Consider the following 27,203-nt stretch of genomic DNA (forward strand, 5'->3'; position numbering starts at 1 on the left):
TTGCACACGGAAAACCTCAAGGTCACTGCGGCCCAGTAGCCCCACCCCAACGTCACCATCTCACTCACCACACCCCCTAGCCGGAACCAGGAGGGCCCGACCGGCTCCCTCCCAATTACCTAGTGGCGTAGGCAGGCTTCACTTCATGGGGGTTCCGGCGGTCAGACCAGAAGATGAGTAACCTGTCAAATAAAGGCTCAATATTGGCAACCTCCGATCGATTCTCCGGGAATATCTGCAGCAAGCCGCCATGGACCTGGGGAACAAAAAAAAGGGAAGAGGTGGGCGGCGAACGGCAGTTGCAGAAGGTTGCGAGTTCAAATCCCGCCCTGGGGACATAAATTCGAGCTGATATCTGGCACACGGCCAAGGAAACGCTCTACTGCCATAGAAACATAGAAAACCTACAGCACAATAAGGCCTTTCGGCCCACAATACTGCGCCAAACACATACTTACTTTAGAAATTACCTAGAGCCCTGTATTTTTCTGAGCTCCTTGTACCTATCCAGGAGTCTCTTAAAAGACCCTATCGTTTCTGCCTCCACCATCTTCACTGGCAGCCCATTCCACTCTTTGTGTAAAAAACTTACCCCTGACATCTCCTCTGTACCTATTCCAAGCACCTTAAAACAGTGCCCTCTCATGCTAGCCATTTCAGCCCTGGGAAAAAGCCTCTGCCTAGCCACATGATCAATGCCTCTCATCATCTTATACACCTCTATCAGGTCACCTCTCATCCTCCGTCGCTCCAAGGAGAAAAAGCCAAGTTCACTCAACTTATTCTCATAAGGCATGCTCCCCAATCCAGGCAACATCCTTGTAAATCCCCTCTGCACCCTTTCTATGGTTTCTACATGCCATTTGGATGAGATGGCTGATTATATAGAACATAGAATAGTACAGCACAGTACAGGCCCTTCGGCCCACAATGTGCCAACCCTCAAACCCTGCCTCCCATATAACCCCCCCCACCTTAAATTCCTCCATATACCTGTCTAGTAGTCTCTTAAACTTCACTAGTGTATCTGCCTCCACCACTGACTCAGGCAGTGCATTCCATGCACCAACCACTCTCTGAGTAAAAAACCTTCCTCTAATATCCCCCTTGAACTTCCCACCCCTTACCTTAAAGCCATGTTCTCTTCTATTGAGTGGTGGTGCCCTGGGGAAGAGGTGCTGGCTATCCACTCTATCTATTCCTCTTATTATCTCTATCATGTCTCCTCTCATCCTCCTTCTCTCCAAAGAGTAAAGCCCTAGCTCCCTTAATCTCTGATCATAATGCATACTCTCTGAACCAGGCAGCATCCTGGTAAATCTCCTCTGTACCCTTTCCAATGCTTCCACATCCTTCCTATAGTGAGGCGACCAGAAATGGACACAGTACTTCAAGTGTGGCCTAACCAGAGTTATATAGAGCTGCATCATTACATCGCGACTCTTAAACTCTATCCCTCGACTTATGAAAGCTAACACCCCATAAGCTTTCTTAACTACCCTATCCACCTGTGAGGCAACTTTCAGGGATCTGTGGACGTGTACCCCGAGATCCCTCTGCTCCTCCACACTACCAAGTATCCTGCCATTTACTTTGTACCCTGCCTTGGAGTTTGTCCTTCCAAAGTGTACCACCTCACACTTATTATTGAAAGAAATTTATTGACCTTGACAAATTTTCAATGATTCATCACCTAAAGTGTAAGGTAATGTAATTGGTGCAACAAGCATAATTCACAAGCACTGACAATGAGTTGGGGTTCACTTTAAGAGGCTGCTCTGACATGACGTTAATCTATATCGGTGAATCCAACGTGATCTGAACATACACCCTTCCAATGTAGGATTTCCCCAATAAAATGACCTGAGAATAGGTTGAGTGAACTTGGCCTTTTCTCCTTGGAGCGAAGGAGGATGAGAGGTGACCTGATAGATGTGTATAAGATCATGAGGGGTATTGATCATGTGGATAGTCAGAGGCTTTTTCCCAGGGCTGAAATGGCTAACACAGGGGGGAGCAGAATTTTAAAGTGCTTGGTAGTAGGTACAAGGGGGATGTCAGAGGTACATTTTTCATACAGAGAGTGGTGGGTGTGTGGAATGCAGTGCCGGCGATGGTGCTAGAGATGGACACGATAAGAGTTTTTTAAGAGACTCTTAGATCAGTACCTGGAGCTTAGAAAATAGAGGGTTATGCGCTAGGGAAATTCTAGGCGGTTTCTAGAGTAGGCTACATGGTCAGCACAACATTGAGGGCTGAAGGGCCTGTAATGTGTTGTAGATTTCTACGTTCTATGCTTAAGAAGAACCATAACAGCTCATTTATTGAACTCCAAAACCTGAATATGAAGCCCGGTAAATGAACTTCACGTAATTACGCCGTCACGTCAGACCAGCCTCTTAATCAAGTGAACCCCAACTCAACGTCAGCGCTTGTGAATCCTGTACGTTTCCACCGACTGGATTACCCTCCAAAACCATTCCGTCCAGATGCATCAAGTCTTGTTATGGCCACTGCTCCAACCACGGCCACAAGAAATTGCAGAGTTGTGGACACAGCTGAGAACCTCACGGAAACCAGCCTACCCTCCATGGACTCTGTCTGCACTTCTCACTGCCTCGGTAACACGCCCAGCGTCATCAAAGACCCCCCCCCCCCCATCTATACACAACATTCTCTCTTCCTCCCCACTCCCATCAGGCAGAAGATACAAAGCAACCCACACAGAATGCTGGAGATACTCGGCAAGTCAGGCAGCATCTATGGAAATGGATAAACAGTCGAGGTTTCAAGTGGGACCCTTCTTCAGGACTGGAGAGGAAGGGGGAAGACGCCAGAATAGAAAGGTGGTTGGGTGGGGGAACAGGGGAAGGAGGATAGCTAGAAGGTGCTATGTGAAGCCAGGTGGGTCGGAAAGGTAAGGGGGTGGCCCAGGTAGACTGGAAAGGCAGGGTGTTGGGACCAGAGGCGAGAGTCTGGCTGATTTCACTGACTCTCCTCGCGACGTTGAGGTTGTGAGACTGCCCAGGCTGCCGTGCTTCGTGTCTGCGAGCTTTGCAGTGATTTGCCCTGCTAATGTGATGAACTGAGACCGAGGCTTTGGGCCTAGTCCAGGCTGCTCTAAGGATTCGGATCTAAGGACTCAATTTGGCTTGGAATGCTGTTGCTCACTTCTGCTGTTTGCATGATTTATGTTTTCTTTCCTCTTTCTCTGCCCATTGGGTGTTGTTTTTTTTCAATCGATTTCTTTTGGCTTTTTTGTTTTGTGGCTGCCTGTAAGCAGACAAATCTCAGGTGTATAATTTATACCTACTTTGAATCTGATAGGAGAGGGGGAGGTGATAGGCAGGTGAGAAGAGGTAAAATGTCAGAAAGGGGAATGAATGAAGAGGGAAGGGGGGGGGTATGAATCTTTTTCACCAGAAGGAAAAATCGATATTCATGCCATCAGGTTGGAAGCTACCCATTGGAATATAAGGGTGGCCTCATCTTAGCACAAGAGGAGGCCATGGACCAACATGTCAGAACGGGAATGGGAATTGAAATACTTGGCCAGCGGGAAGCCCTGTTTTTGGCGGATGGAGCAGAGGTGCTTGACAAAGCAGTCCCTCAATTCACGACGGGTCTCACGGATGTGGAGCAGGCCGCACCGGGAGCACCGGACACAAAAGGCGACCCCAGCAGGCTCGCAGGTGAAGCACTGCCTCACCTGGATGGACTCTTTGGGGGCCCCGAATGGAGACGAGGGAGGAGGTGAGTGGGCAGGTGTAGGAGTTGGGCCGCTTGCAGGCAGAGCTGAGAGCACGTACTACCAAACTTAAGGACAGCTTCTATCCCACTGTTACAAAACTAATAAACCTCTGTATAAAATACAGTACCTACTGAATTCTAAATCACAAAATACTCTGCAGATGCTGGGGTCAAAGCAACACTCACAACACGCTGGAGGAACTCACAGAATTCTGAAAGGCCTAGCTAGAGTGGAGGTGCAGAGGATGTTTCCAATAGAGGGAGCAGTCTTCTGGAGTCTATCTTTATGATTTGTTAATTTATTTGTGGTAATATTACTTGTGTTGTGTGTATGTGTGAGTTATATGTACTGTGTTTTGCACCTCGGTCCAGAGGTATGTTGTTTCATGTGTATGGTTGAATGATAAAGAACTTGATATTGAACTTAAACTCAGAATACGAGGATGTCCCTTTGGACCCAGAGATGAGGGGGAATTTCTTTAGCCAGTAGGGTGGTGAATCTGAGGAGCTCATTACCACCGACGGCTGTGGAGGCCAAGTCATTGGGCATATTTAAAGAGGAGGTGGCCAGGCTCTTGGACGTTGCTCCGGTTTGCTCCCACAAGGTGTACAGGGAAGGTTAATCGGTCCTGTGATTGCGCTAGGGTTAGTCGGGGTTCTGTGGGGTTGCCGAGGCAGCCTGGCTCCACGCTGCAAATGAAATGAAACGGGGTTGAGATGGAAAATAAAATCAGCCACGACTGAACAGTCGAATCCTACTCCCATCGTCATAAGAACATAAGAAATAGGAGCAGGAGTAGGCCATCCGGCCCATCGAGCCTGCCCCGCCATTCAATAAGATCATGGCTGATCTGTCCGTAAACTCAGCTCCATCAACCTGCCTTTCCCCCATAACCCTTAATTCCCTTACTATGTAAAAACCTATCCAACTGTTTCTTAAATATACTTAGTGAGGAAGCCTCAACTGCTTCCCTGGGCAGAGAATTCCACAGGTTCACCACTCTCTGGGAATAAAACACTTTCTCCTCATCTCTGTCCTAAATCTTCTCCCCTGAATATTAAGGCAATGTCCCCTAGTTCTAGTCTCACCTACCAATGGAAACAACTTTCCTACTTCTATCTTATCTATCCCTTTCCAATAGTATTTATAAGATCCCCTCTCATTCTTCTGAACTCCAGAGAGTATAGTCCCAAGCGATTCAATCTCTCCTCAAAGGTTAACCCCTTCATCCCTGGAATAAACCTGGTGAGCCTCCCCTGCACTGCCTCCAAAACCAGTATATCCTTCCTCAAGTACGGAGACCAGAACTGCACATAGTACTCCAGGTGCGGCCTCACCAGTACCCTGGTCTTATAAACATGGACTCTCAGTCTCACAATCTACCTTTTCATGGCGTTTGCACCTGTCTGCCTGCACTGCACTTTCACTGAAACTGTAACACTCTATTCTGCATTCTGCTTTTCTTTATACTGTCCTGAGGTTCTTGTGCTTGGAATGATCTGTGCAAATGGCAGAAGTTTTTGCAAAGGTGTTCACTGTATCTCAGTACACAGGGCAATAATTCCAGTTCCAATTCCTTCTTCAGAGCAATGCCTCAGAAAGGCAGCGTCCATCATTAAGGACCCCCATCACCCAGGTCATGCCCTCTTCTCACTGCTACCATCAGGGAGGAGGTACAGGAGTCTGAAGGCACACACTCAACGATTCAGGAACAGCTTCTTCCCCTCTGCCATCCAACTTCTGAATGGACATCGAACCCATGAACACTACCTCAATATACACATACACACACCTAATCATCTATACCCGTACATAGATCGATCCATCTGTATTATATCATATATGACTGTATATCCGGGTGGCAGAGTGAAGATACGTCTCTACCAGCAGAGGTGTAAGGTGCTCCTTCCCCCCGCTAGCTTACATGTCACCCTTGGGCAAGGTGTAGCACCTGCTTAGCCCCCGATCAGGGTCCCGTGAAACCATGGGAGCAGGTGGTGAATAGTTGGATGAGCAGCCGGTGCAGATCACAAGTCCTGGTTATGTGACCACTGACACCAGGCAGACAACCCAATCTCTTGTAAAGACACCACCCAGAAGAAGGCGATGGCAAACCACTTCTGTAGAAAAATTTGCCAAGAACAATCATGGAAAGACCATGATCGCCCATGTCATATGACATCGCACATAATGATGATGTCATACGACACGGCACATAATGATGATGACATTGAGAACATAGAACAGCACCGCACAGTACAGGCCCTTCGGCCCACAATGTTGTGGCGACCCTTTAACCTACTCCAAGATGAATCTAACCCATCCCTGCCACACATTTTTCTCTCATTCACGTCCCAGCGAATTACCTCAGGAGTAATCCCCACATTCCTCGACTCTGTCCAAACCTGCCAACCCACATCAAGAGTCCTGCTGGGACTGGATTCCCGTTACACCACTGACAGCCGAACGTAGGGGCCTGCCGGCCTCCGTGGGGCTCAACGCTTATCCCAGCGGGCAAACCGGAGGGGAGGCCGTACCGCTACTTACACTGACGTCCCAGTCCCTGTTCAGGTAATAAATGCAGGTGACGCAGCGCCCGTCTCCGTTTGGATTGTCGATATGACGAACGTAGCCCGTTCCGTGCCCGGGGTAACAAGCGACCATGGCCTGTAGAGAGGAAACAGTGTTAACCGCAAGGCCAAACCATCCGCGGCAAAGCAAGTGTATGCGGTAGTGTAGTGGCCAGCATAACTCTATAGTGCCGACGACTCGGGTTCGGTAAGGCGCTAGTACGTTCTCCCCGTGACCGCGAGGGTTTGCTCCCACATTCCAAAGGCGTGTGGGTTAGGGTGAGTGAGTTGGGGGCATGTTACTCTGGCACGGGAAGTGCGGCAAAACTTGGGGGCATCCTCGGATTGTGCTGGTCGCTGGTGCAAACACGTTTTACTGTGCGCTTTGATGTACGTGTGACAGATAAAGCCAGTCGCTCTTCTGAAAGATCTGGCCTGCACGGGGCTGTCCTCATCCAGGCGGGGGCACAGTTCCACTCCAGTCCCTGGTCCTGAGGAAGGGTACGGGGACTCAGGGGAAGGACCCATCCGTCAGTGATAGCGGAGCTCACAGCTGACTCTGATATACCTGTGGTGAGGCAATGCTAACGCCCAAGAGGTCTGCGACCTCATCGTAGGGTTTGGAGGCTTGTGTGCCTCGATGACCCAGAGGGTTATGCCGGCTGGAGTCAGGGTTTCGTGCTTTGGTAGGGTCACCCATGCCGAACAGGTCAAAGGGTAGAGGTCAGACTAAGAGTGGTCCACTGGTCCCCCAGGTTCAGGGGTTCAGCTCAGGGCCAACAACCCTGACTGATCAAACAAAATTGTTACGGAAACAGCAATGAAGAATCCTTCTGCATCTGAGTGTGACAGTATTCCTGAGTCTCCACCCAGGACTTGCATGACTGACAGTAGTGAAAACCGAGAGGAAGCTACTGACTGATGAAGGAAGCCCCGGACACGGCCAGAGATGGAGGATCTTCATTGCTACCCTAAACGCCGGCGGCGCTAGGCTAAACCCTTCACCCCCTGAATGAACAGTGACTCGGTACGTCTACACAGTGCTTCAGTCTCACCCCACTGGATGGCGATCCTGCGGAACGACTCTGCTTTTACACAAATGAACCCTCTCCCTACAAGATGAAGTGACCTTGCAGTTACTCAGTAACTAACCTTTACCTAGCTGAATCAACACGGTGCAGTGTTCCACCCTGAACGGCTCTGCAGTTATACAGTTTAACCCTTTCTCTACCAAATCAACCATAACTGTGCAGTTCCAGCATTTAACCCTTATCCTGCTTTTTAAACTTGTTCACACCTCTTCGTTATGTGCGCGTCACTCTCTTTTACAATTTAAAGTGGTTCATAGAGCCTATATGACTAAAGATAAGCTCTCTCCTTTTTACTCAGATTTTTCTCCATACTGTAATAGGTGTAATATCGAAGAGGCCTCTCTAATTCATATGTTTTGGTCCAGCCCGCGGCTTGATAGATTTTGGAAAGAAGTATTTCAAACTTTCTCGGAGATTTTTAAAGTAAACTTTAAACCCAACCCTCTGACTGCCTTGTTGGAGGAAATGATTTTACTCTTAAGCTGAATGATTTGCATATTTTGGCTCTTATTTTTCTTTTAGCGTGAGCATCCTCAGCAGCTGCATCTCTGCCTGGTTCGGAAATTGCACCGTCTCGGATCGCAAGACCCTGCAGCGGACAGTGAGGTCAGCTGAGAAGATCATCGGGGTCTCTCTTCCTGCCATTACAGACATTTACACCACACGCTGCATCCGTAAAGCAAACAGCATTGTGAAGAACCCCACACACCCCTCATACAAACTCTTCTCCCTCCTGCCATCTGGCAAAAGGCACCGAAGTATTCGGGCTCTCACGACCAGACTGTGCAACAGTTTCTCCCCCCAAGCCATCAGACTCCTCAATACCCAGAGCCTGGACTGACACCAACCTACTGCCCTCTACTGTGCCTATTGTCTTGTTTATTATTTATTGTAATGCCTGCACTGTTTTGTGCACTTTATGCAGTCCTGGGTAGGTCTGTAGTCTAGTGTAGTTTTGTGTTGTTTTACGTAGTTCAGTGTAGTTTTTGTATGGTTTCATGTAGCACCATGGTCCTGGAAAATGTTGTCTCAGTTTTACTGTGTACTGTACCAGTAATTATGGTCGAAATGACGAAGTGACTTGACTTGACGAAGTACAAACATTCAGCATTTACAAGACAGTGAATGAATTCAAATTAAAATATGATTACTACTGTCTGTAAAAGTCAATTCCCAGGGGGGCCCACTGCTCCCGGCGGCATTCAGCAGCACAAGGTGAAACACTGGGTAACAATTCAGAGTTATTTTGTAGATTTAGTGGAGAAAGGGTTAACGTGTATAACTACACAGACATTCAGCATAGTTAAGGGTTGAACACTGGGTAACTGTACACTGTTATTGGTAATTTGGTAGAGGAGGCGATAATCTGTATGACACCAGAACAATTCAGCAGGGTAATGGTCATTACTACCATTACCGTAGATTACTATTACTGTGATTACTATCATTACTGTAGTTTTGTGTTGTTTCAGGTAGCACCATGGTCCTAGAGAAACGTTGTCTCTTTTTTACTATGTTCTGTACCAGCGGTTATGGTTGAAATGACAATAAAAAGTGAATTGATTTGACTTGACTTGAAGAGTTTTGTTGCTTAAATGGAAAGATGCCGCTCCACCTACTCGTGCGCATTGGTTGATTGATGTTATGTCATGTTTAAGTCTAGAGAAGATTAGGTGTTCTACTTCTATACCTAGACAAGATTTTTTCACTTTACGGGGATCTTTCTGGAACTACTTTCACAGTTTTCAATTTGGTCCGTAATGATGATGGCTATTATATGTTCGAATTTACAACTATATGTCAGAGAATTTTTTTTTCTTTCAACCAAACCGCTTTTTTTCCTGTTTTTTTTTCTCTCTTTTTTTTCCTATTTTGTTATGGGATTTTGTTTTTGCTTTAGATTAGAATAAAAGACACCTTTTCAATATTATGGTTAATTCACTATACAAAGTTATGGGGAAATTCAATCTTGTTTCTGTTTCCATAATACCAAAATATATTTTGTATTCGTCTATGCAAGTAATTAATAAAAGTATTAAAAAGAAAGAACCCTTAAGTGGACTGCAGGATACTTGGTAGTGTGGAGGAGCAGAGGGATCTGGGGGTACATGTCCACAGATCCCTAAAAGTTGCCTCACAGGTGGATAGGGTAGTTAAGAAAGCTTATGGGGTGTTAGCTTTCATAAGTCGAGGGATAGAGTTTATATAGAGCTCTATAAAACTCTGGTTAGGCCACACTTGGAGTACTGTGTCCAGTTCTGGTCACCTCACTATAGGAAGGATGTGGAAGCATTGGAAAGGGTACAGAGGAGATTTACCAGGATGCTGCCTGGTTTAGAGAGTATGCATTATGATCAGAGATTAAGGGAGCTAGGGCTTTACTCTTTGGAGAGAAGGAGGATGAGAGGAGACATGATAGAGGTGTACAAGATAATAAGAGGAATAGATAGAGTGGATAGCCAGTGCCTCTTCCCCAGGGCACCACTGCTCAATACAAGAGGACATGGCTTTAAGGTAAGGGGTGGGAAGTTCAAGGGGGATATTAGAGGAAGGTTTTTTACTCAGAGAGTGGTTGGTGCGTGGAATGCACTGCCTGTGTCAGTGGTGGAGGCAGATACACTAGTGAAGTTTAAGAAACTACTAGACAGGTATATGGAGGAATTTAAGTTGGGGGCTTATATGGGAGGCAGGGTTTGAGGGTCAGCACAACATTGTGGGCCGAAGGGCCCGTACTGTGCTGTACTATTCTATGTTCTATAAATGAGCAATGATTGTGCGCAGTGTTTAACCATTACCCTGCTGAATTGTTCTGGTGTCATACAGATTATCCCTTCCTCTACCAAATTACCAATAACAGTGTACAGTTACCCAGTGTTTAACCCTTACTATGCTGAATGTCTGTGTAGTTAGACACATTAACCCTTTCTCCACTAAATCTACAAAATAACTGAATTGTTACCCAGTGTTTCACCTTGCGCTGCTGAATGTCTGTGTAGTTATACACATTAACCCTTTCTTGGCTAAATGAGCAATAGTGTTTAGCCCTACAGTTCTATACTGTAGATTAACCCTTTCCCAGTAAAAGAGCAATATTTGTGCATACATAGTAGTTAACCCTTACACTGCTGAATGAGATGTAATGTAAAATTTAACACTGGGAAGCAATCTGTGCTCCCTGTCAGTCTCCCCTACCTCCCCCACCCCACAATGCACAGTTCAACGGTCTGTCGAAACAAGTTGGCTGCTTGTGTCTCCGGTGTGCCACCTTCTGCCGGTAATCGGCCAGAATTAACACTCCCTTCCCCATTGGACAGGTACAAACTCCGGCCCAGAGAAGCGAGTGGCAGCACCAAGTTATTGCCAGAGATGCAGTCCGCGGGTACGCTTCGGTCTGGCGGACGGGCGAATGGAGAGGGTTCGAGGCACCTAGCACGCCGTGGAGATAAAACTTGTCCCACACATCTCCTTCCAACATTTGCCTTCTTACCTTAAAGCTAAGCCGTCTAGTGTTTGACATTTCAACCTTGGGAAAAGGATTCTGACTGCCGACCCTATCTAAGCCTCTCACAATATTCTACATTTCTCCTAGGTCTCTCCTCAGCCCCTGACAGTCCAGAGGAAACATCCCAGGTTTGGCCAGCCTTCTCATACACCCAGGCAGCAGCTTGAGAAACCACTTCAGCGCCCTCCCGGGCCGGCTGGCGGTGCAATGGCATCAGCGCTGGACGCCGGAGCGAAGGTTCCCGAGTTCGAATCCAATTCGGGCCGCACCCCCCACCACCACCCCCCAAGCATGCTTCTGATCCGTGCCGGGTTGAGCGTCGAGCTAGCCACTCGGCCCCGTAAAAAAAAATACAAGGGTCGACTCAGGATCGTTCATATCGTGACCCGGTTAATCCGAAAGGAAACCAGTCCTGACACCACGCGCCAGACAAGAATGGCTGACTGTCGCTAAAAAAAAAAATCACCCTCTCCAGAGCCTCCACGCGCTTCCTGTAAACAGATGGACAGAAAGGCACACAATATCCTAAGTAAGGGGTGGTGGGGTGCAAGATACTACCGAAGCACTTAGACTTTCTGTCCCCAGGGAGGATGTGCTGAAAGCAAGAGGGCACACGACTATAAGATCAGGGACAAGAGATTTAAAATGGACATCGGGGGCTTCTTCACACCAAGGGGCGGGGCGTATTCTGAACTGCCATGCGCCAATTTCACCGCATGGAAAAGTGTCGTGGGAGACTGAAACGTGGAGACGGCAGGCGCTGTGTGCTGCCCTCCCCATGAAGAAGCAGTCCCTCGTTTTCCTTTTTGATGGAGAGGAGGACAGCCTGTCGGCCCCCAAGACAAGAGGGCTTCGAGAAGCGACGGGGAAGATGGTAAGACCGGAACAGCGAGTGTTCGGTGTCTGCAATCGTTGCAGGAGCGGCGTCTCTCTCTCCCTCGGTGGGGGCAGAGAGCTGTCTGAGATACCAAAGTACTGTAGTTTTCGATGGACTTTGCATCAAGGTCTCTTTGTGAGGTTTTGCTACTGCGTGCATGGTGGAGGGTGGGTTTCTCAGGGCTTTACCTGGCATGGGGGGGGAGGGTCGACGGTTCTGCTGGCACAAATAGGGTGGGGGGGCTTCGGGGTTCCGATGTTACAAACATTCATTTTCTGGGATCTCTTGTTTCATGGACGTCTGCAAAGAGTAAGAATTTCAGGCTGTATGTCACCTACATGTTGCGCCCCGATTACGATGTAGTTGCAATCGTGTTACAAAACAAACAGAGGTAGCCACCTTAAATACAGTAAACAAACAACACGTACACATTTACACATCCCCGTTGCTAAAGTGGGATGTCCCGCTGTGTATGACGGGACAGGCGTCAAAAAGGCAACCGGAGCACATCAGCTCGGTTCCGGACCCGTTATGAGAACGTACCGGGAGGAGACACTGAAGGTCATGGTTAAACATAGACAATAAATACCCTCGCCGTTCACATTACTACCATCAGGGAGTACATTCAGGAGCCCAAAGACTCAGACTCTACGTTTTTGGAACCCTTCTTTTCAAACCCATGAGCACGACCTCACGGTTCATCTTTTACACTTGTCAGCTTTTAACACTGAACCTTGCAACCGGCTTTTGCACTTTAAAAACTCGCCTGCACGGGCCTCCTGTCATCGTCGGACACGATGGACAACCACCAACGTGCAAAAAGTCTCACACACATACATATAGCCGGGGAGCCTCAGACTTTTGCACAGTACTGTAGTAATTTTACATATTGTGCAGTACTGCTGCCGTGAAGAAGAAACAAATTTCACAGCGTATGTGAGTGATGTGATAAACCTGATTCTGATCTGGGTCTCTATTGAGGACTGAGAGTGGGAGGGGGACAGGGAGAGGGGGATCGTGGAGGGAAAAGGGGAAGGGAGTGGGAAGCACCAGAGAGGCATTCTGTCAAGTCAAGTCACTTTTATTGTCATTTCAACCATAACTGCTGGTACAGTACATAGTGAAAACGAAACAACGTTCCTCCAGGACCATGGTGCTACATGAAACAACACAAAACTACAGTAATAACAGTAATAGGAACCTACGGTAATGGTAGTAATGATCTATAAATCAAATGTTTGGAATCAAATGACTTTGCCTGGTGTCTCAGGGCTGGGTAAGTCTGTACTTGCACCAACGTCCTGCCCACCTCCCCCAACACTCCTCCTCTGACCCTCACCATTCCCAACATCCTTTGGTCCCGTCAGATTTACAAACTCGCTCTCTGCTCCACGTTGACAAGTACAGTACTGTGCAGAAGTCTTAGGTACCCTCGCTACATATATGTGCCTGAGACTTTTGCACACTGTATATTCTTAATTTAAGAGTTTTTTTTAAACGTATTGCCTGTACTGCTGCAAAAGAACAAATTTCACAACATACATCAGTGATGATAAGGCTGATTCTGAGATGGGACTAGCTCGCTGGGCAACCTGGTTGGCAGAGACAAGTTTGGCCGACGGGTTTGTTTCTGTGTTGTATGACTCGATGACTGTCCAAGGGGCATGGGGAGGGAGAATTAATCCAGACCCAGTGAGCACTGTGTTGCAAGGAAGGCCGTGGCCATTAATACTGAAGTGTTTGTCCCAGCAAGAGATGGTAAGCAGCTGAATTATTCACAGGACAGAATGTAAAAGGAGAACGACAATTATCTCCGCCTCCCAGTAAAGGCCTTGAAACCTGCTGGTACTGGCCTACCCCTGGTCTGGATACAGATCGGGACCGGCCTACCCCTGGTCTGGATACAGATCGGGACCGACCCACCCCTGGTCTGGATACAGATCGGGACCGGCCCACCCCTGGTCTGGATACAGATCGGGACCGGCCCACCCCTGGTCTGGATACAGATCGGGACCGGCCCACCCCTGGTCTGGATACAGATCGGGACCGGCCCACCCCTGGTCTGGATACAGATCGGGACCGGCCCACCCCTGGTCTGGATACAGATCGGGACCGGCCCACCCCTGGTCTGGATACAGATCGGGACCGGCCCACCCCTGGTCTGGATACAGATCGGGACCGACCCACCCCTGGTCTGGATACAGATCGGGACCGGCCCACCCCTGGTCTGGATACAGATCGGGACCGGCCCACCCCTGGTCTGGATACAGATCGGGACCGGCCCACCCCTGGTCTGGATACAGATCGGGACCGGCCCACCCCTGGTCTGGATACAGATCGGGACCGGCCCACCCCTGGTCTGGATACAGATCGGGACCGGCCCACCCCTGGTCTGGATACAGATCGGGACCGGCCTACCCCTGGTCTGGATACAGATCGGGACCGGCCTACCTCTGGTCTGGATACAGATCGGGACCGGCCTACCCCTGGTCTGGATACAGATCAGCACGCACTTGCCATAGTACAATCCTGCTGTCAAACCTCAACTTGCCTTTCCGTCTGTACCTTCTGGCCCCCTTGCCTATTAGCCCCCTTGGTATCCCACGTCTCCCTCACGGGGGTCACCGAGCTGCCATTTGAAGGGCTAAGCCTCGGCAGCAACCTGCCCCGAGTGTGTCACTACGTGCGCTAGGCAGCGGTGAAATAAAGGACGCTGGAGTAGATTCCCGTCCAACTCCGAGCAGGGTTGCCATGGTAACGGGGTGAATTGGCACCGAGCCTCTTACACTGGAGAATCGTGTTTTTCTTTTAAAAAAAGGAAACCTTAATAAACAAATCCTGGAGAGCGATGGGAAGGATTTCAAAATCTGAAATCAGGTTTTATTATCACCAGCGGACAATATGTCGTGAAATTTGTTGTCTTGCATCAGTAGTTCAGGGCAAGAAATTGCTTCAATTTACAATATGAAAATATTTTTAAAAAGCACAAAAATACAGAGAAAAATAGTGTCGAGGTGGAGATACCAAAGGAGGTGTAAGGCCCTCCTTGCCTCTGCTGGCCTGCAGGTCACCCTTGACCAAGGTGTAGCACCTGCCTAGCCCCCCAACCCCAATCAGAGTCACGAGAAGCCATGGGGGCAGGTGGTGGATGGTCGTATGAACAGCCAGTGCAGATCACAAGTCCTGGTTATGTGACCACTGACACCAGGCAGACAATCTCTGAAGAGTATTGATAATGGCTGGGGTCACCCGTCTTGGTAAGGACACTGCCCAGAAGCAGGCGATGGCAAACCCCTTCCGTAGAAAAATTTGCCACGAACAATCACGGTCACGGATAAAGACCATGATCGCCCACGCTGCCTCCTTGGGGCATCGCCTTTTGAAGATGTCCTCGACAGCGGGCAGTGTTGTGCCCGTGATGGAGCTCGCCCAGTCTACAAGCTCTCCGCAGCTTTTGCCCCCATTGCAGATGGCGAGGAAACTAGTCATTAAATGCTCTCCGTGGTACAACTTGTGGGTTCCTCCCAGATACCCCAGTTTCCTATCACATCCCAGAGTCATTGCCCACTATCAATTACCCCTGATGTGTAGCTGGGGGGGGGGAGAGAAGGGCATTGACGGGAATCTGGGATTAGTGTCAACGGGTGGTTGGTGGATCTGGTGGTTTGAAGGGCCTGTTTCTCTACTGTATCCATGACTCCTAAGTCCAATGACTTTACACAAAGTGAAGCATTGGAAGCCCAGACAGTCTGCCTTCCATGGGGGGGGGGGGTCTGGTGCCAGCTGAGGAGGGGCACGACAGGAAGTTTAAGCACCCCAACAGCAGAATCAGTCGCTAGTAAGCCAAACGAGCTGGTCATTAACGTCAGGAAGGGGAGGAGGAGTGACATACGTGCTCCTGTCTCCATCAACAGCGTCAAAGTTGAAAGGGTTCAGGACATCCTGGTCCGACCACGTAAATATCACGGCCAAGGAAGCCCACCAGCCTCCTCAGGAGGCCAAAGAAATTCGGGCACGTCCCCGTCGGCTCTTGCCAATCTTTAATCAACGCACCACAGAGCACCCTGGATGTACAACAGCATCAGCTCTGCACGAGGAACCGCAGAGTCGTGGGCAGAGCTCAGCACATCATGGGAACCTCTCTGAACTCCGTCTGGAATTTTCGCTACCTCATTAAAACAACCAGCATCATCCGCCACCCGCCCCGGACATTTTCTCTTCCCCCCTCTCCCATCGGGAAGAAGACACAGAAGCCTAAAAGCTCGTACCACCAGGTTAGTGACTACCCCACCGTTATCAGTGTCTGGAATGGACCTTTTACATGATAAGACAGACGCTTGGCCTCAGAATCTACCTCGTTATGATCCTGCTCTTTACTGTTTACCTGCACTGCACTTTTCAGTAGCTTTTACACCCGTATAGAATATAAAAAGCGTTGGCGCGTGGCCAAGTGGTTAAGGCATCGGTCTAGTGATCTGAAGGTCGCTAGTTCGAGCCTCAGCTGAGGCAACGTGTGTGTCCTTGAGCAAGGCAGTTAACCACACATTGCTCTGTGACGACACCGGTGCCAAGCTGTATGGGTCCTAATGCCCTTCCCTTGGACAACATCGGTGGCGTGGAGAGGGGAGACTTGCAGCATGGGCAACTGCCGGTCTTCCATACAACCTTGTCCAGGCCTGCACGCTGGAAACCTTCCAAGGCGCAAATCCATGGTCTCACGAGAGTAATGGATGCCTATAAGAATATAAAAGCAGGGAAGTAATGCCAAGGCTTTGTTGGGCATTGCTCAGACTGCACTTGGGAGTACCCTGAGCAGGTTTTGGGCTCCTTAACTAAGAAAAGATGTGCTGGCCCTGGAAGGGATTCGGGCATGAAAAGGTTAAATACAAGTGCTTTGAAAGCTCTCGGACTGCACTTGGGGGCATTTAGTAGAACGACGGGGGAATCTCATTGAAACCTACCGAGTATTGGAAGAGCAACACACATCAAAGTTGCTGGTGAACGCAGCAGGCCAGGCAGCATCTCTAGGAAGAGGTACAGTCGACGTTTCGGGCCGAGACCCTTCATCAGGACTAACTGTAGGAAGAGTTAGTAAGAGATTTGGAAAGGGGAGGGGGGGGGAGATCCGAAATGATAGGAGAAGACAGGAGGGGGAGGGATGGAGCCAAGGGCTGGACAGGTGATTGGCAAAGGGGATATGAGAGGATCATAGGACAGGAGGCCCAGGGAGAAGGAAAAGGGGGAGGGGGGAAATCCCAGAGGATGGGCAAGGGGTATAGTGAGAGGGACAGAGGGAGAAAAAGGAGAGAGAGAGAAAGAATGTGTGTATATAAATAAATATCGGATTGGAAGGCCTAGATTTGGTCAGGATGCTTCCTGCAGTCTCGGACCAGAGGACACAGCCTCAGAGTAATAGGGCGTCCATTTAGAACGGAAATGAGGAGCAATTTAATCAGCCAGAGGGTTGGTGAATCCGAGGAATTTGATGTAGGCCGAGTCATTACTTAAACAGTGCTTAAAGCAGAGGTCGATAGACCCTTGGTAAGTCAGGACGTGAAGGGTTACGGGCAGAAGGCAGGAGGGCAGGTGGGGGGAACAGATCAGCCACGATGGAATGGCGGAGCAGACTCGATGGGCCGAGTGGCCTACCTCTGCTCCTGTGTCTTATGGTCTTATTCTGCATCGTTACTGTTCGACCTTATGCTGGCTCAGTGCAGTGTGGTAGTTTGACCCGTGTAAAGAGTATGCAAGACAAGCTTTTCGCTGTATCTTGGTACATGTGACGTTAATGAACGAATACCAATACCCAGACAACAAACACCACTCTTTGCTCTCCGCACGCACCCACAGGCCTCCCCTGCCGCTGCAAGACTCGGGCTTTTATTGCACAGGGCACAAGCGAAAGGTGAGAGGAGGGGGGAAGGCGAGAGGTGGGGGACCCCAACGCTCTCGCAAGGCTGGAGATCCCAGCTTATATAGCTTCGACCGGCTCACGTCTTCCAGCGCTGTCGCCCACACCAGCACGCACGGGGAAAGGGAACGAGACCAACTAGGAACTGGGAACACAGGAACCCGGAACACAGGCTCAAATCCAGAGGGGCACTGGCACTGCTGGGAGGGTGTAAACAGGCACAAAGTATTCTGCTACTCTCCTTATCTCCCCCTCATTCCTCTCTCTCCCTGTCTCCGTCCCTCCTGGCCCCTGCCCACTCTCTCCTCTTCCCTTCCCATCCCTTTCTCCCCTTCCTCCTCTCTTACATCCCCACACGAACTACATCCTCTCTCTCTCTCCCCTACATTCCCAAACTACAGACATCCCACCTCTCCCGGAAGTTCCGGGAGTCTCCCGCATATTAATAGTGGCTCCCTGATGCCCGCAAATTATATACAATATCCCGGAAATCAATTTTTTTGAGAGCAAGCGAAAGAAAGCAAGAAAGAGTGCGAGAGTGACAAGAGAGAGAACGAGAGCAAGCAAGCGAGTGAGAAAGCAAGAGTGCGTGAGCGTGTGAAAGCAAGAGAGAGGGCTTGAGAGCCCGCAAGCAACGAGAGAGAGAGAGAGAGAGAGAGCGCGCGAGCGAAAGCGCGCCATGGCAGAGTGTTCCAAAAAAAATATAAAACGTACTTCACCCCAGACTACACTAAAGTGTACCCCTGCCTAACAGGGGTCAAAATAATGACAGTGTTGCTCACTGCACTGTTTGCAACAGTGACTTTTCTATTGCCCATGGTGGGTTAAGACTGTAAAAGACATGTTGAGGTGAGTTTAACAGGTGTCATTCGTTCATTAGCGTAGCTAACGTTATTTAAACTAGCTGGCCAGCTGCTAAGGAGCTACTCTATTGCAAACATCTCACCTCTTCTGGAAGTTCCAGGAGTCTCCTGCAAATTGATGGTGCTACCTCCCTGAAATGAGTTTTTGCAGTGTGGGATGTCTGAAACTATACTCTCTCTCTCTCTCCCCCCGCCACATTCCCACACAAACTACATTCTCTCTCTATTTCTGTCCCACTCTCGTACCTGCCACCCCGAAGGTTGGCTGACTGCAGTCAGCTTGACAGAACCAGTTTGTCACCTGACTTAAATTCAGATCGAGTGCTGGAAACTCTCAGTTGTTCGCACAGCACACTTCAGGCCGAAAACCAGCATTTGATCTCTGAACTTATGACGACACACAAGGCCGTTCAGCCCATCGGACCCTCTGCAGCTCATCGCAGAGTAATCCCATTCCCTCTCAATCCTGCCTCCCGATAACACCCTCCCCTCAGATTCTAACATTCACCCTCATACTGGGGGCCAATTTACAGCGGCCAATTAACCCACTAACCCGCACGTCTCTGGGTGGGGCACGCGGTCAGCGCAAAGTTAGTACAGGTCGGAGCATTCCAAATTTCTGAGTTCGATTCTGACACCGTTCCGTGAGGAGTCTCTGCCCGTCCTCCCCGCGGAATGCCTGGGCTTTCTCCTGATCTCCTGATCAAAGACGGACCGGGCAAGCTAACGGGTCATTGTAAATTGTCCCGTGATTACGTTAGGCCATGGAGCCTTACCACTAACCGTGGACCACAGGTTGGAAACTCTTGGGTTAGAAACAGGAGCAGGAGTCGGCCATCTGGCCCATCGAGCCTGTTCCGCAATTCAATAAGATCATGGCTGATCTGACCATGGACTCATCTCCACCTACCTGCATAACCATTAATTCCCCTGATGGACTAAAATCTATCCAACCTTGTCTTAAATATATTTACTGAGGCAGCCTCCACTGCTTCATTGGGCAGAGAATTCCACAGTTTCCCTACTCTGGAAAAAGCAGTTCCTCCTCTCCGTCCTAAATCTACTCCCCTGAATCTTGAGGATATGTCCCCCTCGTTCTAACCTCACCTACCAGTAGAAACAACATTCCTGTCTCTATCTTATCTATCCCTTTCATAATTTTATATGTTTCTATAAGATCTCCTCCCAGTTAATTGGTGTCGTTGGGTTGCCGGGTTATTCCCGGGTTAATCGGCGTAGGTCAAAGGGCTGCAAGGGCCCACTCCACACCGTATCTCAATAAACACAATAAATAAATCTGCAGAGACAGCTCAGCACATCACGGAAGCCCCTGGACCCCGCTCACACTTTCGCCGCCAGTCTCATTGGAGAGCATCGCACACAAAATGGTGACGGCCCTCAGCATCCATACAGCCCGACCCGCTGAATCTCCCCGGCGTTTCGTGGGCATCACCCAGGATATCCACCGTCTGCAGGATCGCCTGTGTTCTAACCCCACCCACCGAGGATATTCTCCCTCCTGCTCCCCCCCTGCCCATTAATAAATCACTCCATTGGAACCCCCCCATACAATAAAGATGAACTCTGGACTGCAAAACCTACGTCATCATAGACCTTCCACCTTATCGACTACCTGCCCTGCACTTCCACTGGAAAGCCACACACGCCCTGCTTTCCCTTGTTTGCGTGCTTGCTTACTTACCTACCCACTTACTTATCTATTTATTGGGATACAGCGCGGAAAAGGCCCTTCCGGCCTTTCCAGCCCCACCGCCCAGCGATCCCCCAATTCAACCCCAGCCTAATCACAGGATAATGTACAATGACCAATTCACCTACCAACCGGTACGTCTTTGGACTGTGGGAGGAAACCGGAGCACCCGGGGGAAACCCACGCGGTCATGGGGAGAACGTACAGACTCCTTACAGGCAGTGGTGGGAATTCAACCGGGGTCGCTGGTACTGCAAGTCGTTCTGCAAGGGACGTTATCCCTTGTACTTCGGGCAGCTGGGGCTCGACAGCCCTGGATGGCAGCCCGCCTGGGAGATGGAAAACTCTGATTTTAAACCTCCGCTGCCTTGTGGCCATACCCACCCACGGGAAAGGCTTCGGGAGTAAACCCTGAGGAAGAAATCTACAGCCGGGGTCCCTGAGGCAGTTTGATGTTGTTTACAACCTCACTCTGGCAACCTCTGTGACGACACTGGCTCGAGCTGTATCGGCACTTGCCCGTCCCTTGGTCTACATCAGTGACGTGGAGAGGGGGAGCCCACTGCACGGGCAACAGCCGGTTCTTCAAATCTTCCCGCCCAGGCTTGCGCCCTGGAGAGGACACAGTCCACCAGAGGCGCAAACCCATGATCCCCCAGGATCGATGAATGTCAACTACTACCATCCCCTGTACTATATGATCAGCTTGCCAGATGAAGTTTTTCGCTGTTATCTCGCCGCACATGAGCTTGCTCAAGTCTGAAGACGTGGGTGAGGGTTCGAGTGGCACACGAGCTAAGGATGGAGTTAGGTGATGTCCCCGAAGGAGAAACAGACCTTAATGACATCAATAACGTTGCACTCTTAGTTAAACAGTTTTACAATGGCAAATTTATAACCACATCTCCTCAACATTTCCCTAAATTTCCTTTACTCTTCTGTTTTGGATGAAAGAAAATGAACAGCTCCGTGTCGGAGGGAAGGGTTTGACTGGTTAAAGGACAGCACAACATAGTGGGCTGAAGGGCCTTTACTGTGCTGCAATGTTCTATGTGACAACAATAAACCAAGGTTGTTGTAGTCAGGGGTGGTAATGGGGACAGGCTCCCACTACCTATTAAATGCTCCCCATAGTGTGTGTGTGTCTCAGATAGCCTCTGACCACCAGCGTCCAGCTCCTGGCCCCCACATGGCTGAGTCCATTGGAACCTGCTCTACTGACAGGGGAGGGGGCAAAGGCACTTTAAAACCAGTCGCTTTGGGCAGATGGGGCTCGTCAGCCGTGGTTGGCAGCTCATCTAGGAGGAAAACTCTGATCTCAAACCTCCGCTGCCTTGCGGCAATACCCACTCACGGGGAAGGCTTCGGGAATAAACCCTGAGGGAAAAATCCGGAGCTGGAGACTGTAAGGCAGTCCTACATTGAGTTCAATACTGACTGGCAACTCCTGCGACACCGCTGGTTCCAAACTGTATCGGTCTCTGCCGTTCCTTTGGGTTCATCACGTGCCTTTAGAAGGGGTGCTTGCTACCTGGACAACAGCTCGCTCTCCATATCATACTGCCCTGGCTCTGCGTATCTAGACAGCTAGGGCACAACATCCACGGTCGACCCTGATCGACGGAGGCCTCAGAAACCAATACTGATATTGGGCATCAGACTTTGCAGTTGCTACCAGCACACCCTTGAGAAAGCTCTACCCCACAACTCCCAGGTAACGGCGGAGGTGTTAATGGAGATAATTATTGTGAATGAAAGATAAATTGTAGATGCTGAATCATGAAATATAGACAGAAACAGCAAGAAATGTATGAGGAGATCTCACTGAAACCAACCAAATATTGGAAGGCCCGGACCAGGGGTTCCCGAGCTCTTTTGTGCCATGGACCCTACCATTAACGAGGGGGTCCGCAGACTCCAGGTTGGGAACTTCTGGCCTGGACAAAGTGGATGTGTAGAGGATGTTTCCTATAGTTGGGGAGGGAGATCTAGCACCAGAGGGCACAGCCTCTGAATAGAAGGACGTCCATTTAGAACAGAGATGATGAGAGTGGTGGATCTGTGGAACGCATGGCACAAACAGCCAGGTCATCGGGTATATTTAAAGCAGAGGTTGATTAGTCAGGGCGCTAAAGGTTACGGGGAGAAGGCAGGGGAATGGGATCCAGAGGGATGAAGCATCGGCCGTGATGGAACGGCACAGACTTGATGGGCTGAGTGGCCTAATTCAGCTTCTATGTCATACGGAGACACTCAGCAGGTGAGGCAGCGTCTGTGGAGAGAGAATGTGTCAGTTCCAGCATTTTGGGATTTTTTACTTTGGAGATAACTATTTCGGCTGTTACAAGGTAACAGGCTGTCCCTGGTTAATGAAAGGGGGCCCCATCTTTAATCTCTGCTTTGCTTGTATCACTGCTTCCTGACTTCAAGGGCACGCAGGCCACTTCTGCTTTTAGGTTCTCGAGTCGGAGGGAGCCGGAGGGGGTAAATATGGAGGAGGAGTGGTCTTTTGTCTCGGTCGCTGTCTCTGAGATGAGCACAGGGACGGGAGGGGGAACAGAAACCGCGTCTCCATTGGCAGCCGCACTGCAGACCTAACACCTCGCAAACAGCCCGTCCTATCCATCCGCCGTGAGGAATTGAAATTGGACTCTTCATTGTCCCACATACCGAGATACACTCGCCTTGCACACTGTTCAGTCAGATCAAATCAAACGACACAGAGCACTGAAGCAGATCCAGGTAAAACAACATTGCAGAATAAAGTGCAGCAGCTACAGAGAAAGTCCAGATAATTGTTAAAAGTGCAAGATCATCATGAGACAGATTTTATGGACACTGACTTGCTTACAGCCTGTTACGTCGCTCGTGTTTAGGGCAGCAATGACAGTCCTCCATCTCTGGCAACGTTCAGGGCTTCCTTCATCGTGTCAGAAGCTTCCTCTCGGTTTTCACTACTGTCAGTCATGCAAGTCCCGGCTGGAGACTCAGGAACACCGTCACACTTGGATGTAGAAGGATTATTCATCACTGTTTCCGTAACAATTTTGTTTGACCAGTCAGGGTTGTTAGCCCTGAGCTGAATCCCCGAACTAGAGGACTGGTGGACCACTCTTAGTCTGGCCTCTACCCTTTGACCTGTTTGGCATGGGTGACCCTACCAAGAGCCAAAGCATAAAGCCCTGACCCCAGCCAACACAGCCTTCCAGGTCGTTGAGGCAAGGCCGACGACAAGGTTGTGGTCCTCTTGGAGAAGACTGTGAGGCCTTAAGAACCTGATGAGAACAGGATAGAATCTGTCCTCCAGACTGGTGGGATGTGCTTCTTCTGCCCGATGGGAGAGCGGAGAAGAGCAGATGTCCGGTAATGGATACAGTCTTTGTAATGTGTTGGTGTTCCTTGGTTTACAGTCTGCCCCAAGTTATGAAAAGTATAACTTCTGTACACCTCTATATATACCAACTCCCAAAATATTACTAAATTCTGAAGTCTGACATAAGTACATACGTTCCTACAAACAGCAGAAATAATTTCCTCCCTTGTGCTACTTTTAATAACTGTTCTTCCTCATCAGTCTTCTGTGCTTTTAGGCTATTCGGCCCACAATGTTGTGCTGACCTTCTAACTCACTCAATAAGTCAAAGTACATTTACTATCAAAGTGTCTATGCAGTATACAACCCTGAGATTCATTTTCCTCACAGACAACCACAAAACAAAGAAACACCGTGAGAAACATCGAACACCCAACCCGCAAACAGAAAAGAAAGAATCAATTGCACAAATGGCAAAAAAAAAACAAGTGAAAAGCACACAGAATATTGAACATCAAACCACAGAGTGCTTGGAACAGTCCAGGACTGTTCAGTTTAGGTCAGTTCAGTTCAATTTAGCACAGCATCGCTCGCTGACTGTAGGCCGCGGAGTCAGTCTGCCCCGATCAAAATCGCAATTGAAAAAAAAGTAACCAGAAGCACACAGCATGAACTACGGAGTCCTATCCACAAGCAATGCAACCCTTCGCTCCTACACAGTCCATAACCCTCCATCTTTCTAACGTCCAGTCTCTTAAAATACCCTGAATGTATCAGCCTCTATCACCACCCCCGGCAGCCTGTACCACACACCCACCCCTCTCCAACATCGGCCCTGTACTTTCCTTCAATCAGCTTTAAACACGGGCTCCCAACCTGGTGTCCACACACCCCTCGGTTACTGGCCGGGGTCCATGGGTTGGGAACCCCTGCCTTAAAAGGATTTCTTCTGGGAAAGCCATTGCCACCCTGGGGCTGGGCTGTCTACTCCATGTCTCTATCTTATACACCTCTATCTCATCCTCCTCCACTCCCAAGAGAAAAGCCCTAGCTTGTTCAAAATATCCTCAAAAAAAAACGGGTGACAAGGTTGTGACCTGATAGAGGTGTATAAGATGATGAGAGGCATTGATCGTGGGGATAGACAGAGGCTTTTTCCCAGGGCTGAAATGGCTAGCACGAGAGGGCATAGTTTCAAGGTGCTTGGAAATAGGTACAGAGGAGATGTCAGGGTTAAGTTTTTCCACAGAGAGTGGTGGGTGTGTGGAATGCACTGCCAGTGGTGGAGGTGGATACAATAGGGTCTTTTTAGAGACTCTTAGATAGGTAGATGGAGCTTAGAAAAATAGAGGGCCATACGGTAGGGAAATTCTAGGCAGTTTCTAGAGTAGGTAACATGGTCGGCACAACATTGTGGGCCGAAGGGCTTGTAACGTGCAGCGGATTTCTATGTTCTACGCTTTATGTAGTGTCGCTGTTCGCGTAACGCTGTGACAATGCCAGCGACCCAGATTCCATTCTGCCACTGTCTTTGCGTGGCTTGTACGGCCTCTCTGTTACCGTGGGGGTTCCGCCTGAGCGCTCTGTTTCCTCCCACAGTCCAAAGGCTCTCAAGGTGCTCGGGTGATTGGTCGCAAGGGTGCAGCTGGGCAGCGTGAGATCGCCAGGACAGTCCGGTCAGTTATTGCCGCCAAAACAGGGTGGGGGGGGGGAACTTTACAGTATTTGGAAGACTTCAGAGAGTGCTGGGGTTGCGTGGAGCACGCTACCGTGGGAGAGACAGATACACCGTGGACATTTCCGAGACTCTTAGCCAGGTACATCAATGAAAAAAAAACGGAGGGCTGTGCGTGAAGGAAGGATTAGATTTTTCTTAGAGATGGTTAAAAGGACCCCATCACCCAGGTCATGCCTCTGAAAAGAGGATGCTGTCCAAGTTGCATGCCATCTTGGACAATGTCTCCCATCCACTACATAATGTACTGGGTGGGCACAGGAGTACATTCAGCCAGAGACTCATTCCACCCAGATGCAGCACAGAGTGTCATAGGAAGTCATTCCTGCCTGTGGCCATCAAACTTTACAACTCCTCCCTTGGAGGGTCAGACACCCTGAGCCAATAGGCTGGTCCTGGACTTATTTTCTGGCATAATTTACATATTACTATTTAACTATTTATGGTGTTATTACTATTTATTATTTATGGTGCAACTGTAACAAAAACCAATTTCCCCCGGGATCAATAAAGTATGACTATGACTATGTTCTCATTGTTACCATCAGGGAGGAGATACAGAAGCCTGAAGACACACACTCAGTGATTCAGGAACAGCTTCTTCCCCTCTGCCATCCGATTTCTGAATGGACATTGAACCCATGAATACTGCCTCAATACTTCTTCTTTCTCTATTTTTGCACTACTTATTTAATTTAACAATTTAATATACTTAATGTGAGTCACATTTTGTTTCCTTTTATTACGTACTACATTGTACTGCTGCCACAAAGTTAACAAACTTCACGACATACGCCGGTGATTTTCAACCTGATTCTGGTGCTGAAAAGGTCAGTACAACATTATGGGCCGAAGGGCCTCTACTGTTCTACGTTCTATAGCGGGTCCCTCCTCCACTACCTAGTAACAGATTAAGACACAAGAGGCGACAGAGTCACGGTCCCTCACTCAAGGTCTTCGGAGTAAGCTGCATTTTTCGGATATTTGGCACAGGAGTCCAGCCACATTTGACATTTCACAGGCAGAAAAACAAAGGAGAATGTACAGGGATGGGTAAGCCTGATCTTAGAGTGGGTTAAAAGGTCGTCGTCATAGCGTGGGTGAAGAGCCTGTGCTGTGCTGTGATATTCTACGTTCTGCGACCACTGTGATCGCTCTGCACGAAAAAGTACTTCTCGCAATTGGCAAGAGGACAAAGGTCGTTAACAGTGTTGCTGAGCAGGGGATCTTGGAATCCAAGTTCATAGCTCCTTGAAAGTGACTACACAGGTCGATAAGGTGGTTAAGAAGGCTTATGGAATACTTGCTTTTATTAGTTGAGTCATTGAGTTCAAAAGTCAAGAGGTTATGTTGTAACTTTATAAAACTCTGGTCAGGCCACATCTGCGGTATTGCATACAGTCCTGGTTGCCCCACTATAGGAAGGATGTCGAGGCTTTGGAGAGAGTGCAGAAGAGGTTTACCAGGATGCTGCCTGGTTTAGAGGGCGTGAGCTATCATGAGAGGCTGGATAAACTTGGGCTGTTTTCTCTGGAACACTGGAGGGTGAGGGGAGATCTGATAGAGGTTTACAAGATTATGACAGGCCTAGATAGAGTGGACAGAGAGTATCTGTTTCCCAGGGTTTAAATGTCTAATACCAGAGGGCATGCATTGAAGGTGACAGGAGTAGGTTCAAAGGGGTTGCGAGGGGGAAGATTTACTCAGAGAGTTGTGGATGTCTGGTATGATGGTAGAGACAAATACATTAGAAGCTTTTAGAGCCATTTGGATGTGAGGAAGATGGAGGGATACGGACATGGCGTAGGTAGGAGCAGTTAATTTTTGGAGGTTTTTGTGATTTACTTTTTAGCCGGTTCAGCACAACACTGTGGGCTGA

The 27,203-nt window shown here is 49.1% G+C and overlaps 1 protein-coding gene across 1 annotated transcript in view; it reads right to left on the minus strand.

Moving 5' to 3' along the window:
* egln2 (egl-9 family hypoxia-inducible factor 2) overlaps window positions 1-27,203 on the minus strand; it is a 47,736-nt gene that overhangs the window by 14,418 nt on the left and 6,115 nt on the right. Inside the window, exons 2-3 of the mRNA XM_063059940.1 lie at window positions 6,299-6,418; window positions 120-256 (exon numbers count right to left, since the gene is read on the minus strand). Of these exons, the coding sequence (XP_062916010.1) occupies window positions 120-256; window positions 6,299-6,418 (257 nt within the window). The remainder of the gene's footprint in view (window positions 1-119; window positions 257-6,298; window positions 6,419-27,203) is intronic.

Source organism: Mobula hypostoma, chromosome 10, assembly GCF_963921235.1.
Source record: "Mobula hypostoma chromosome 10, sMobHyp1.1, whole genome shotgun sequence".
Classification (NCBI taxonomy): Eukaryota; Metazoa; Chordata; class Chondrichthyes; order Myliobatiformes; family Myliobatidae; genus Mobula; species Mobula hypostoma.